Genomic DNA, 14,440 nt, shown 5'->3' with positions numbered 1-14,440 from the left:
AGGCTTTTCATTATACGATATCTCAGGTTTCTTAATCACAGCTAATACCTTTACCTTACAAACAGCTGACACAGACATTTAACCTGGGCGAGACTAAGGAAACTTTACGCTGGGAGAAAAGCAGACAGCAGCGTTGCTAGGTAAGGTTAACATAAAGGGTCTTTTTAAAGAAGTTCTAGGATAATATGAAGCTAAGCAGGCTCAGGCTGCATGCTGGGAGACCTACCGGTTATCTGTCCTTACAAGGAGCTTCAATCTGGCAGAGTGACAATTCGTGGAGAGAAAAGCATTAGGTTAAGACCACATCTGACCATCTGCCTCATTTCTCTGTCACACACTGACCCTACTGACCCGGAAAGCCGATCCACTGGTAAATCAGCACTTCAACTCCTGCAGTTAGATGTGACTGACAGATTAAAATCAGTTTCTACCATCATAAATAAAGATAAAAAACATGGTGGCACTGCCTTTCTGCACCATTGACTTCCTGAGGAAGCTGATATGGCAAAACCAAAGCAAGCTCCTGAAAGTATGGGTGAGTTTCAAGCAGCAAGAGAAAGACAGTTTTACATTTGTCAGCCCAGTAGTAGACTTCTTCAGAATTACCAGATTGCAATACTTCATTAATTATCTGTTAATTTTCTTGGCCAGTTAACTTCTTCCTTAAAAAAAAATCCAAGAGAGATATTGATTCACAGAAAGCAAATCCATGCAGGACAGCCTAAGTATTCTTTGAGGGTACTTGCCTACCAGCCTGACCCAAACTGCAGGTTTCCCAAAACCAAAGTACACAGCTCCCAACCCATTGTCACAGACAGCTTTGTGTAACCGTCAGTGTCCCTAATGAAGTGTCACAAACCTCTTGCAGCAGGCAATACACCACATTCCACTAATGCTTTTCAGCTAAGAGTGAAATGCCCCCTCCTCCTCTTCCTCTCTTACCTGCAGAACATTCTGTATGAAGGTTTCTGGGCACAATTCGAACCAACAGCAGTAGAGGAAATGGTCAAAACACTGGTGACCTCTGCAATGACCACACAGCAAGTGTCTCCAAAAATCCTCATGGGACCTGGCTGCCTGTGCATTTGATTCTTGGGAAGAAAAAGACACCCACCTCCCACCAACTCATTGCCCTTCTATTTGGAAGAACATGTTTCTAAAAGGAATAAATAAAAAATATGAATGAGTTTCTCACAAATAGAAGGAAAAAATTAAAATACTAGAACTGAACACAGAGATGATATGAGGCTAGTTCAATAGCATAAAAACTGAGATTTTTTTCCAGCTCTACTTGGGGAAGTTTGAAAATGAGAAATTTGCATTATAGGATGAAGAAAGTTTGGCTAAGCAGAGTTCTCAAGCTAGCAAGAACAGAGCTGCTTCTGGAACCTTCCTGGTAGTGACGGTGGGCTACGGGAGGAACAAACCTAATTCCCAGCAGGTCTTCAGGAAGATAAGAATCAACAGAAGGTTTTCCTAGGCAGTGCTGTATTTTGGAGCCAAAAAGAGACTGCAGCCATGCATGTCTTTTTTCCAGCCTCTCACACTACGGGAACAACTTATCCTTGGTGCCATCTCAAGACATATCAAGGATAAGAGGGTCATTAGGGGCAGTCAACATGGCTTCACCAAGGGGAAGTTGTGCTTAACCAACCTCATAGCCTTTTATGAGGACATAACCAGGTGGAGAGATGATGGCAGAATGGTGGATGTGGTCTACCTTGACTTCAGTAAAGCATTTGACACAGTCTCCCACAGCATCCTCACAGCTAAACTGAGGAAGTGTGGTCTGGATGATCGGCTAGTGAGGTGGACTGGGAAATGGCTGAAAAGAAGAAGCCAGAGAGTCGTGGTCAATGGGGCAGAGTCTAGTTGGAGGCCAGTATCTAGTGAAGTGCCTCAGGGGTCAGTACTGGGGCCGGTGTTGTTCAACATATTCATCAATGACTTGGATGAGCGACTAGAGTGCACTGTCAACAAGTTTGCTGATGACACCAAGCTGGGAGGAGTGGCTGACAGACCAGGAGGCTGTGCTGCCATCTAGAGACCTGGACAGGCTGGAGAGTTGGGCAGGGAAAAAATTAATGAAATAGAACAAGGGCAAGTGTAGAGTCCTGCATCTGGGCAGGAACAACTCCAGGTTCCAGTATAAATTGGGGAATGACCTATTAGAGAGCAGTATAGGGGAAAGGGACCTGGGGGTCCTGGTGGACAGCAGGATGACCATGAGCCAGCGCGGTGCCCTTGTGGCCAGGAAGGCCAATGGCATCCTGGGTTGTATTAGAACAGGGGTGGTTAGTAGGTAAGGAGAGGTTCTTCTTCCCCTCTGCTCTGCCCTGGGGAGACCACATCTGGAATATTGTGTCCATTTCTGGGCCCCTCAGTTACAGAAGGACAGGGAACTGCTGGAGAGAGTCCAGCACAGGGCAACAAAGATGACGGAGTGGAGCATCTCCCTTATGAAGAAAGGCTGAGGAGCTGGGACTCTAGCTTGGAGAAGAGGAGACTGAGGGGTGACCTCATTAATGTTTATAAATACGTAAAGGATGAGTGTCAGGAGGATGGAGCCAGGCTCTTCTTGGTGACAACCAATGGTAGGACAAGGGGTAATGGGTACAAACACAAGAGGTTCCACTTAAATTTGAGAAGAAACTTTTTCACAATGAGGGTGACAGACACTGGAACAGGCTGCCCCGGGAGGTTGTGGAGTCTCCTTCTCTGCAGACATTCAAAACCCGCCTGGACACCTTCCTGTGTAACCTCATCTGGGTGTTCCTGCTCCAGCAGGGGGATTGAACTGGATGATCTTTTGAGGTCCCTTCCAATCCCTGACATTCTGTGATTCTGTGATTCTGTGATATCCACAAGGTGTATGTCAAAACACGGCCTACCAAAGTGCCCAAAGCACTTGGTTAGTTCTCCAAGAAATTTCGCTATCTCAACTTGACAAGCTAAATCCAGACCTATCCTTGTTTTATCCTATGATTTTATTACAGTCACGTGGAAAGAATGAATACCTTACCTCAGAGACAAAGTTGGCATAGTTTAATATGAAATGTGAGGGGGAACAGAGGGATTCAAAGAAAAGCAGGCCTAATTGTAGCCTTTTTTGTCACAATCCTTCCCTTATCTCTGAGAAGCAAATGAGTATCGAGTGGCCACAGGTGAAACCTGCTCTGTAAAGGAATCATTGCACTGGAGCACATGGAGCATAAACATTTGTGCACCAGAAGAAATGGCTGAGTAGGACTTAAGCCAACAGTGGACATATAGCAAGCCAAGAGAACAAGAACAGTCACAGAAGCCAAGAATGAACATAGGTAAAAGCAAAGAACTGGCAGTGCTGCCTGGAGTGCTGACAGCACCAAGGCCATGCCATGGCTAAGAGCACACCACAAATGCAAAGCAACAGCTGTAAGTTACAACTCAACCTGGCTCTGAGCCTTTGACAAAAATAAAAAGGTTGCAAGGATCACGCAGTGTTGGTACCAATCAAGAACCAGGGAGACAAGATGAGGACATGAGAGCTAGCTGTCCTTGTTCTCCATGCCACCACAAGTAATGCTGGTATCTGTGAGAAAATGAAACCAGTTTTGTTTAAAACAGAGTGCAACTTCCCCTTCTGTATTGTGTGCTCATACAATGAGTTTTGCTGCATTTGTTGTGGCAAAGTGGAAGAAGAAACCCCAAGTTTTAATTAAATTATATAGACAATATCAGTACAATGCACAGACATCACTCAGATTCCATTAAGTCTTGAGGTAACAGCCATTAAGTTTGCAAAGAGGAGGACTAGCCTTTCAGGAAGCAACAGCAGTAACTCAGGATAAGAAGGTCGTGTGGGCAGAACTGTCTTAACCCAAAAGAGAAGGCATTTAGATTATGTTCTGGTTTGCACAAGTGTGCAGATTAGACCTTTGCAAAAGCATGCGCATTGCAGGCTCAAGACAAACCATCCTTTGTTGTTGTGGATCTGAAAAGAAGCCAAGCAGATTGCAGCAGCTGTATATTCAAGGAGCTAGTGCGATAAAAAATAGATTGTCAAAGCTGAAGCACGATTAGCGTGATATAAAGCTTACAAGGTACGCAAGTCATAAATTAAACAGTATTTAGGTGACTAATTGCATATGACTACATATTAAGTTAAAGTCACCTGGAGTCCCAAATATTCCTGTCAGAGTTCTGACCTAAGTCACTAAACTTAAACTATCCAAAAGCCTGAGATTTAAAAAAAAAATGGTGCTGATTCTTTTTCTGATATTAGTCTGTGATGTACATACACTTTATCTATGCTCACCACCACTATTAAGAGCAAGGTGATTTTAGTCCCTGACACAGGCAGCTTCATTCACTAACTCAGCAGAGAACAAGACTTAACCTCATGGTCTAGACCAGGCCCCAACTGTGTGAGGTTGGGGCCTGGTCTAGACCATGAGGTTAAGTCTTGTTCTCTGCTGAGTTTGTGCAGTGTGGGAGCTGGAAGGGAACAGCTACTGAACCTATATTATATAGAAGCATTGCTTTTTTTCAAGCATCTGCTGTGATAAACAAGACTGGAAGCTTACAAGATGGTAACCTCGGTCACAGAATATCCTCCCTCTTCAAATCCACTCTTACAGAGCACAGCAACTGTGCTCTGTACGTACAAACACTGTCTGCCCATCTGTCTCCGTGCCTACTCCACAACTTTTGCCAGCAGGAGTTTATGTAGGATTGCTACTTGTGCAGGAGGAGTGTGGCCAGCAGGACTAGGGAAGTGATTGTGCCGCTGTACTCAGCACCGGTGAGGCCGCACCTTGAATCCTGTGTTCAGTTTTGGGCCCCTCATCATAAGAAAGACATTGAGGTGCTGGAGAGAGTTCAGAGAAGGGCAGTGAAGCTGGGGAGGGGTCTGCAGCACAAGTCTGATGAGGAGCAGCTTAAGGAACTAGGGCTGTTCAGCCTGGAGAGAAGGAGGCTGAGGGGAGACCTTATCACTGTCTACAACTACCTGAAAGGAGGTTGTAGTGTGGAGAGTGTTGGTCTCTTCTGCCAAGTAGCAAGTGACAGAATGAGATGAAATGGCCTCAAATTGTGCCATGGGAGGATCACATTGGATATTAGGAAAAAATTCTTCCTGGAAAGGGTTGTCAGGCACTGGAACAGGCTGCCCAGGGAAGTGGTGGAGTCACCATCCCTGGAGGTGTTTAAAAGGCATTTAGATGAGGTTCTTAGGGACATGGTTTAGTGCTAGAGTTAGGTTAGATTATGGATGGACTGGATGAGGGTCTCTTCTGAAATGATTCTATGATACTGTAAAAGGTTTACTTCAGGGGAGGGTGTCACCTAGGGACAAGCAGCATTTGACAAGAAGGGAATCCTGTTACTCTCAAAGCAGAGCTGGCAGAATACTTAAATTGTCAGTGCCATGCAGACTTTGTTATACCAAATATTTAGGATATTGGATTTTTCAGTGAATATCTGTTTTAGGGGCTGAAAGTTTCCAGGCTTTGAAGTCCAGTCAGAATGCTGCCTTTGGTAAGTTCAATGCAAAAAAAGCTTACTCCTAGCTCTCTCTTCCCTATTCAGATCAACATATTTTTTTACACACGCCCGTGAGAAGTAGGAATGCAGTTCTGTTAATCCCCCAGCCTGCACTCAGGATGATGTCGTTTGATTACACAAAGAGTCAAAACTGCTGTAACTGATGTTATTTAATAAGCATTTACTCTACACTGTCAATTAGATCTTAGTAGGAAACTTATGTTTAATTTTCAACTGCCAACAACCAATACAGAAAACAGTAGGGTATTGGGAGACTCGTAACTGTTCTCCCTTACAGGGCCAGCATTCTTCACACTGGCTCAAGGTAGGAGTAAACTAAAGTATCATAGGACCAAAAAGATGGTTGCTCATCCTCTGCAATCCTCAACGTCTTCTACTAATACACCTGCCACATACATTAGAAACAAGAATGCCGAAAGCGGTTCACAGGTGAGCCATTGTCATTTTCCCACCGGGTATCCCTGAGATCCACTGCACAACAGGGGTGGACATGTGGTTAAGCCACATCAACAGCACCTACTGGCTGGTTTCTTTCCATTGCAGAATTCTGGTTGCCCAGCAGCTTTGCAACACAGCCATGCTGGGAATCAGGCAGAGCTCAGCCCAGTATCTGCACTATGAACTGTTCAACAGCCACAGGCTGCCAGGAGGGCTGGTATAGTTTTCCCAGTTGCATCTCCCTCCATTTCTTATTGCAATCTTGAGGCTGTGAGAGAAACAGTATGTATATGCTCTCAGATAATTTCTCCTGGAAGAGTGGAATCTGCAGAAAACCCCCAACACTTCACATTCAATCTGTGTATCCCGCTGTTTTCAGTACAGTGGAGGTGTCCTTGGAAAGTCTGAATGCATGACCACAGAGAGCATACGCAAACACATTTATTACACTGGTGTATTAACTGGAACAAAAAAGCATCCTGCCCTTCCTTTATAATGACACAGTTTTTCCAACATTTATTACAGGGCTGGCAGGCAATCATATGTACATCTAAGCTCCAGGTGAGAAGGCTGTATCTACAGTTTTCCTGTGTGCATCTGTACAGGATAGCTGCATAAAGGTTCTGCAAAATTAGTCTGTGTGAATCTGTAGCCAGCAAACAGTTTTGACAGGCACTACCTCAAAGCATGAGTCCAAGTAATGAGACAGCAAACCAGAGAAAGGAATCTCTTTTCTTAAAAATACTTTTATTCAGAACAGAATGTTAATGAAACCTTAGTTTCAGTAAGGAAACCTTAAATTCATATTCTACATATGAAAATATTACAAAATAACCATCCAGTGACCATAACAGCATTTTTTTCAATGGTTGCAACTTGGGCCATTTTCACTTATTTTCATCCACCATCCGCAGCAATCAAAAAATCAGTTTTTTTGGTAATCCTGAAAAGTGTAAATCACATTGTTACCAAAGTAAAGGGGTTCAGCACCCTTCTCAAGGTTTTACTACTTGTTTGATACTGTTCTTGAGATACATCTACTCTGAGCTGGTACATGCTGTTTGCTGCAGCAGAAAGCATGACTATTTCCCGTAAATCTATGAAAGAGTGATAGAATCAAAGCCCATTTGAGTTAGTAAGGGTACTCCAAATAAGTCCCAAGTTCAGCTTTTAGGTGTTAATTGCATTTGGGATACATGTAAATATTTACCTTAGTTGGTATAAAAAGCTAGACAGTTGATTTTACTTTAAACCTAAGAAAGGCAAGCAATTCTGACCCTTAACCCAGCCCCACCACACATGCACTCCTCATGATTTTTCTTATGAGCTGTCACCACTCAGCTATACGCTCTGTGCAAGAAGTAATGGCCCTTTTAGTCTCTGCCTCATCCTTTAACTATGCGTTTGTTAGCATCAGCTGTAGCGATGATGTGGGCAGCAGTACTTCTCCGGTTTTACTCCACATCCTGTCCTCTCATTTCTTCCTATGCTACTTAGTTATAATGTAGGCAGAATAAACAATAGCTGCCTTCTGGGATGGATGTGAAGCTTACTATGAAAGGATCCAAATGTTTTTGCCTGCCCTATAGGCAGAGGTCTCCTCTAAAATACTCTGACATTGAACCGCACCCATGAACTTTAAACAAATGCCCAAACAACACAAATTCTTAACTTTAGATATGAACAGAATGGTATTTTTTTTTTCCAAACAAGCACAGAACAGTTCTTAAAATACACAGATTCCCTATACTCTGTTAATTCAGAAATGCAGATTAATGCAACTAGAAATTGGTGTTCTAGGAAAGGATTGCTGTTTTTCATTAAAGTGTTTGCCCGAGTGGAGAAGATGGACAGTGATGTCATCATAGCATCAGTGTCTCCACATACCTCACTGATCAGAAAAAAGTGGTAGCAATAGCTAGAAATGATGCATACTTAATACTTTTCACAGGCAGTCATCCATCTAGTGAGTTTCCTCTGACAACTAAGGGGCTGTTTTTTGAGAAGTACAGCTGCTGCACATTTAAGTTTGGTGAACACACCCCAAAGGCTGTGGGGTTTTGTCCTTGTGGAAAAGCAGCACTTATGGGGACAGCATAAATTCCTTCTGGCACCCAGTTCCTGGTGCCAACATTTTATAAGTGGGTACCTACCAGGAATCACTTGGTCCCTTCTGCTAAAGTCCAGAGTGCTACGTCAACAGGGCTGAGGGAAAGAGAATGGACTATGCAAGATACAAGCATAGACCAGCCTAAGAATTTCAGGGGATGCAACTTATTTTTCTTTGAAATGACTTTTGCACATTTCTACCCTCAATAGCAATAAAAACCTCCTCTGCTTCAAATTTTATTTAAGCAAAGACTGTAGGATTGTTCTCCCAAACCGATATTCAGATTTCACCTCCACATGATAATGCTATGCAAAGATGTCAAATGAAATGCAGAGTAGCAGATTTGCTAGCTCTAACACTGTCTCTCTCCTTTAATGTTGGTTGTCACTAGAGGATCTACCTTTGAGACCCTCACGTTCTGTCAGCCCAGCCAAGACAGCAACAAGACATAATGGATTTTCTTATGTGCTTCAAGAAACATTTAGTGAAAATGATACTGTTTTTTATACTGATACTCAAGTGTCTCAGAAATTAACGCTGATGTCCTAAATGCCTCAGTTACAGCCAGTCTCAAAACTCCTGACATTTAACACAGAAGTCTAATTTTATCTTGCAGAAGATGAGACTTTTGGAAAGACATTAAAACAATTGGTGTTCCAGACTGATACAGCTCCAGAAACTCGGCTCATTTTCAAATACAAGACTTAAATGGTTACATCACAAAACGTGTGGAAGCATTTATTTCTCTTTCCTGTCCTTCAATTAACAGGCAAATTTTAGGGCATGTACTTCAAAACATTAATCACAGACCCTCACATCATGTTGCAAAAGGAGCTAAAAAGCTTACATAAATTACCTAAGCTATGGTAACTTGACAAGTTCCCACATGTCAGTTGAACTGTCATACTGGGGTCAGCAGAGAACATCCAAATAGTTAAATGATTAATTTTTTTTTTTTTAAGATTAGACTCTTAATCTAATTTGATTTGACATGGACTAAGAAACAAGAGGTCAAAGTGCCTAAAACATAAGTCAGACTCTAATAATGTAGCTGTCTTTCTGACTTCAAGAGGAAATGCACTTTCATGGAGTCATCTCCATTCCAAAAAGTTATCACTCTTGTATCAAAACAGAGTCTCCTACCAGCAATAACAAAAAGCTGATGCTAACCTTGCAGCTGCTATCTAGCATATTCCAGCTGTTAAGACTACCAACTCCAAGTTTAAGAACCAGTATTTGCCTCTCTAGTAGAAAAGTCTGAGTGATTTAGCATCAGATATAGGTCTTAGGTCCTCAAGAGTTTTTCTTGTAATGAAAACATGAAGTACATGCTACTGTTTGGGGAAGACTAGGGGCTACATATAGAACTAAATGTTAGGGAATAGGCTTGCCTTTTTAAAGGGTCATAGAAGCATGCTTCATGTGCCTTACCCAGAGCAGTCTTAAGAGTTAACTTGCTTAGTCTATGACAGAAAGAACAGAGATCTGTCTTCGGAATTCAACTTACATCCTCCAGTCTGTACTATGAAAGATGACATGCTACGTTTCTTTCTTCTTCCCCTCATTTTTTAAAGTGATGTAAGTTAAGTTACTTCCACACCTCAGTAAGAGGTCTCAAAAAAATAACAGGTGTCATAAGAGCTTGGAATTTACCTAGTAGGACCACACTCTACAGAATTTAGTGGAACTAGGTATTTCTTCTAACAAACAGATTTATTAGGTATCTCTTCTAACAAGTAGATTTGTAATCATCATAAAAAGAGCCTTTTTTGTACCAGTACTGTGAGCACACAGGGCTAAGTCATTCTCACCCTAAAGCATTTTTTCCTAAAACATAGGTCAAAGGGCTTCAGCTGGTGCTGGTGCCCAAGGATGTAATCTGCTCAGAGAGTTTTTGTTCTGAAACTCTGGAAACATTACATTCCCTCTGAGCATGTAGCTCCTGTTCTAAAACAGATGAAACATTAAGGGGTTACCTTGATCTATTCCTTCTGTTCTTTTCCTTTTTAAATTTATAAGTGCATTCTGTTGCTCCTTTATAGCTTCTGCAGGACAGTTGGGTCTTGGCAGCTGATTTCCTGGAGTGGGTCCTGGTCGGTTGCTGAAATACTTCTGTTTCAATGCCTTAATGATAATGGAGGAAGAATAAACAAGTAATTAGTATAAAGTGTCAGAACACCACCTATAAAGAGGTTATAATTAAATAAAGCACTTGCAATTGGACACTTCTATACCAGAAGGTGGCCTTGGGGCAAATCAAGATTGTGTTCTCAGTGACTACCATAGCCCTTCAATTTGTAAGGTGAAGTAATTGTGTACTGTTATTTTTAAGTAATGCTGAGACATCCTAACAAAGTTCTAGACTACCCTGCAGGAGCTCTGGCGACCTTACATTCTGAACAGACAGATGAGACAAGAGGATGAAGAAGAAAGTAGGAACGAAGAAAGATTAAAATAATATCTCTGAAGCCTTGATCAGATCCAGGACCCGGACACCACCTATTTTGCTAGCTTTTACAATAAGTCTTTCCCCAAAATTTCTTTAACTGTGCTGTAAGCCATGGTAAAAATGTAGTTTGAATTAGAGCTGAAGACAAACACAAGGGAGCAGGGTTAATATCATGTAGTGGAATTACATACCCCATTTTAAGTGTTAGGAGTTCCACAGCTTGCATAAACCGTGGTTAAGGAAATGAGGCTAAGCTGTCTCTTAGGTAGTCATTGCTTTTGCTTATGTCTGTTACCTCGTATTCAATACCAGCTATAAAACTAATACAGTAAGCACAAGTTGTTTCCTGCCTTAATCTGTGTCATCGTCATTAAAAATGTTACACTAGAAAAAACACCAGCTATATTCAATATTCAAATCACCATCCTACAATATGACCTCTAAAATGACTTCATACATACAAACTCATACACAACGTGTCCCAAGCACAGCAGAACTTATACTGAAAGTTCTTAAGGATAGTGACAAAAAAAACCTGAATGTGCTCTGAAAAGTCTTCTAGTAAAAAGATAAGTAACACACACATTAATCTCATGGATTGGGATCTGCCTTGTCTAACAAGCAACGAGGGAGTCTTGGCCTTAAGGGGCAGCTCTGTTTCTTAGGTGCCTCCCTAACAGTGTAAGGTGACAGAAATACAGTTTTGAAACTGCCAACTGCTGTACCTTCTTCACAGCAGAAATCAGTATTCTGAACTAGAACATTCTGCAAGATTTTCATTCAAAGCCCTTCATTTCTCCCCATCAAGGAGGAGTGAAATTTAGATCAGTTTTATCCAAGTATAATGGAAAATTATATTCAGACCAGAATGCTGGTTTAAATTGCCACAGAATTTCATGTTAAAAAATAATCAATGAAGTTTCAATGAAATTGAAGAACAGACTGCATGAATTAAGGATGAAAACCTTTCAAAACCAGAGAATGGGAAATACTATGTTAAAATTGAAGTTTCAAGCTCTAGGTGACTGAATTTTGAATGTCCTATATAATGACTGAAGACCATAACTCATACACCTTGTAGCTGTCTACCGTTGCCCTACATTGGAAACGGAGATGATCATGAGCATTGTTCATGCCTTTCAGAGCTCTCTCTATTGAACACCAGAAATATGTTTCTAGTATTTAATAGACAGAACTATATTATATTTCATTTCACACTTGGCTTGCTTGCTTCAAAGCACATTTATCTGATATTAACAGTAGGTTAATGAATATTAGAACATCATGCAAACATACTATACCTGAGTAGCTGTAACCCTAGTACAAGGATTAAATGTGAATAAACCTTGCAGAAGATTGAGCAAGTCATCACCAGCTGCACTGAAGATATGTTGAAGAGGCATCCCAGGGAAAGACTTAAATGTGACATAATCTGGAAGACTTTTCATTCCCTACAAAGACAAAAATGGCATGTATGTTTCTCAAGTTAGAGAGAGTTGAGCTTTCCACAGAAAGGGAACTTCATATAGCAGTCTTTCAGGAAAAGCAAATTACCTCTCAAAAGACCCTGGTCACTGAAATAAGTGTAGGAACAGTAGGTCATAATGACTTTTTTTTTTGTAATAATTGTTTAAGTTTTTTCATACTTTCCAAGTAATCTGTCCTTCCCTTGTGCTTACAAAAGGAAAAACCGCTAACAAAGACAGGAAGTATGAAAGAACTTTAGAGTGTGTGCAGACAAATAAAGTAAAACTTGTTTCTTTTGTGAACTGACATGGTGGAAGAGACAAGATGCACAAAAGACCCAGTCTGCATTTTCTCCAAGTTTAATGATACAGTCCTCCTCCTCAAAGTCCGCTTATCTTCTTGAATGTTTTGAGCTACTTTTGAAGGATACAACTGATTAACTTTTTATCTGGGGAGTAGGGGGAAAGAAGGAAAATATGCCGAGCAGTTAAACAGTTTAATCGTGTAATTTTCTTATCCTGTATGTAAGAAATCAATACCATACAAAATATATCATAAAAATGACCTTTTTACAGACTGTTATCCAAACACTGTATTTAAATAGCATTTTAAGTATTTTAAACCTCTAGTCACCACACTTCAGTATGTTTATCCAAGCAAAATAAATATTAATGCTCAAGAATGTGCTCAACCAGTAATAATCTTGATCGTAAAGCTTTCAATTCTTGAAATGCATGGGCTTGCAAATTAATTTGGAAATGCATCATCTGTCATTCTAGCCAGTCTCCTATTGCCTCCTTTCCCCACCTTTATCTTAGCTCTTCCCCTCCAAAGAAAATAGAAACATAATTGCAAAAAATCTTCAAGTGTTTCATTCAGAATCCCAGAACAACAACAGAATTGTGTGGGACTAGTACCATTCACACAAAGGAAAAGCAGCACAGAGAGGGAGCAGAGGTGGGAAGTGATGACAAGTCCAGGGGGTGCTTCCACAGCCCAACTACAAAAGATGATGATCTGATCAGGGAATACAGGACCCTGTGCCTGTCGGCTGGTTCGGGTTGCTCATCGGCCTGATTCCTGTTGGCCTGCCTGACAACCATGGCTACACAGGTCACTGTGAACCCTGATACTAAATTTGGCCCAGTATTAGTGAACTACTGGATTTACTGCCATCTCGACACAGATAATGATTCTAGTCATTTATATTTGTAACTGTACCATGAAGTACTGAGGCCTGAACAGTAGGCCTTTAACTGAAGTTGAACTGTATATGAACCTCCCAACCAAACAATATATCTAGTATACATAGTATTAACTGCACATGTAATGTATTATTGATCTACTTTAGTATGAAAATACATATATTGATGCCAATCTATAAAAGCTTTGCTCTAATGCTTATTGTGTAATGATAACCAGCAAAACAATCTATCTTTACTTGGAGGCATGTGGTAAAGCATGACACTAGAGATCTGGCCTTATTCAGAGGTATGCTGTAAGGCCATGAAGCCAGATGTCTGGCCTTGTTGAGAAATATGTGGCAAAAACTAAAGTAGATAAAGTCCTTTGAGCTCCCCCTTGAGCCCTGGCCAGGCTTTGGGTGGAATCCAACAGGGAGGATGACACCAGACCTTTCTGCACTTGAAGTTTTGTACTATGTTTTTTTCATTGTATAAGAGCTGGACCTCTCTTGCAGCAACTTTGGAAACCTCACCTATGAGTGGATGCACTGCATAGGACCTCCGAATTGCTGGGACAGGGGCTCCAAATCCTCCCTGCAATCAGGGCTCCCGAGCAACTGTGGATCTGGATGACTGTAAAGTATTAGGGCAACTGGTGATGTATCTTAATCACTATAGTTAACCTTATGTAGTAGAGATAAGGTGCATTACCTTGTTTATTGTCTTTGCTGCTCAAAACTAGAGTATAATGAGCTTTATTGCTTTAACTAAAGGTATCACATTTTTTCCTGTAATACCTCGAAACAGACAGTAAAATAAGTGTACTCTTTTGCTGGTGGCTGTGTCCTCCCTGTTGACCCTATTAATACTGGCAAAACACAGCAGTATTCTCAGATAAACTGTTTATCCCTAAAACTGTTGGTCTGGGGTCTGCTACCATAACCTGAACCCGTAACTTGTCTGGGATATGGTAGACAACATCATTAACTGTCCAACCCTGTAGTGGGTGCCCTATTTGGCTGTTTTGCCCTGCCAAAACCAACCAGATTTTCTCAAAGAGAGAAGTACCTGTTCCCTTTCCCTAGCTACTTTATAGAAATTCAGAAAGACACAAACTCTAAGGGGAAGTCACTCTGCCTATTCTTCTTTGCTCACTGTCTCAGAAATTCTGAGCACCATTTGAATGCAGCCAAAACCCAAGCTGTCTCCCTGCAAAAACAATTAGCTCAAGCCTGGCAGAATACTCAG

The 14,440-nt window shown here is 41.3% G+C and overlaps 1 protein-coding gene across 2 annotated transcripts in view; it reads right to left on the bottom strand.

Annotated features, from left to right (window-relative positions):
• Positions 1-6,708: 6,708 nt before the first annotated feature.
• Positions 6,709-14,440, bottom strand: part of CDK7 (cyclin dependent kinase 7) — a 29,834-nt gene continuing 22,102 nt past the window's right edge. For both annotated transcript variants that reach the window (XM_082074968.1, XM_082074967.1), the window contains 3 exons: positions 11,843-11,992; positions 10,069-10,216; positions 6,709-6,925 (listed from right to left, as the gene is read on the bottom strand). In XM_082074968.1, coding sequence (XP_081931094.1) covers positions 6,900-6,925; positions 10,069-10,216; positions 11,843-11,992 — 324 coding nt within the window. In that variant the 3' untranslated portion in view covers positions 6,709-6,899. The remainder of the gene's footprint in view (positions 6,926-10,068; positions 10,217-11,842; positions 11,993-14,440) is intronic.

The sequence above is a fragment of the Streptopelia decaocto genome (assembly GCF_964273445.1).
Source record: "Streptopelia decaocto genome assembly, chromosome: Z".
Classification (NCBI taxonomy): Eukaryota; Metazoa; Chordata; class Aves; order Columbiformes; family Columbidae; genus Streptopelia; species Streptopelia decaocto.
Note: the sequence above shows the minus strand (reverse complement) of the source record. Positions and strands in the feature narration are given on the sequence as shown.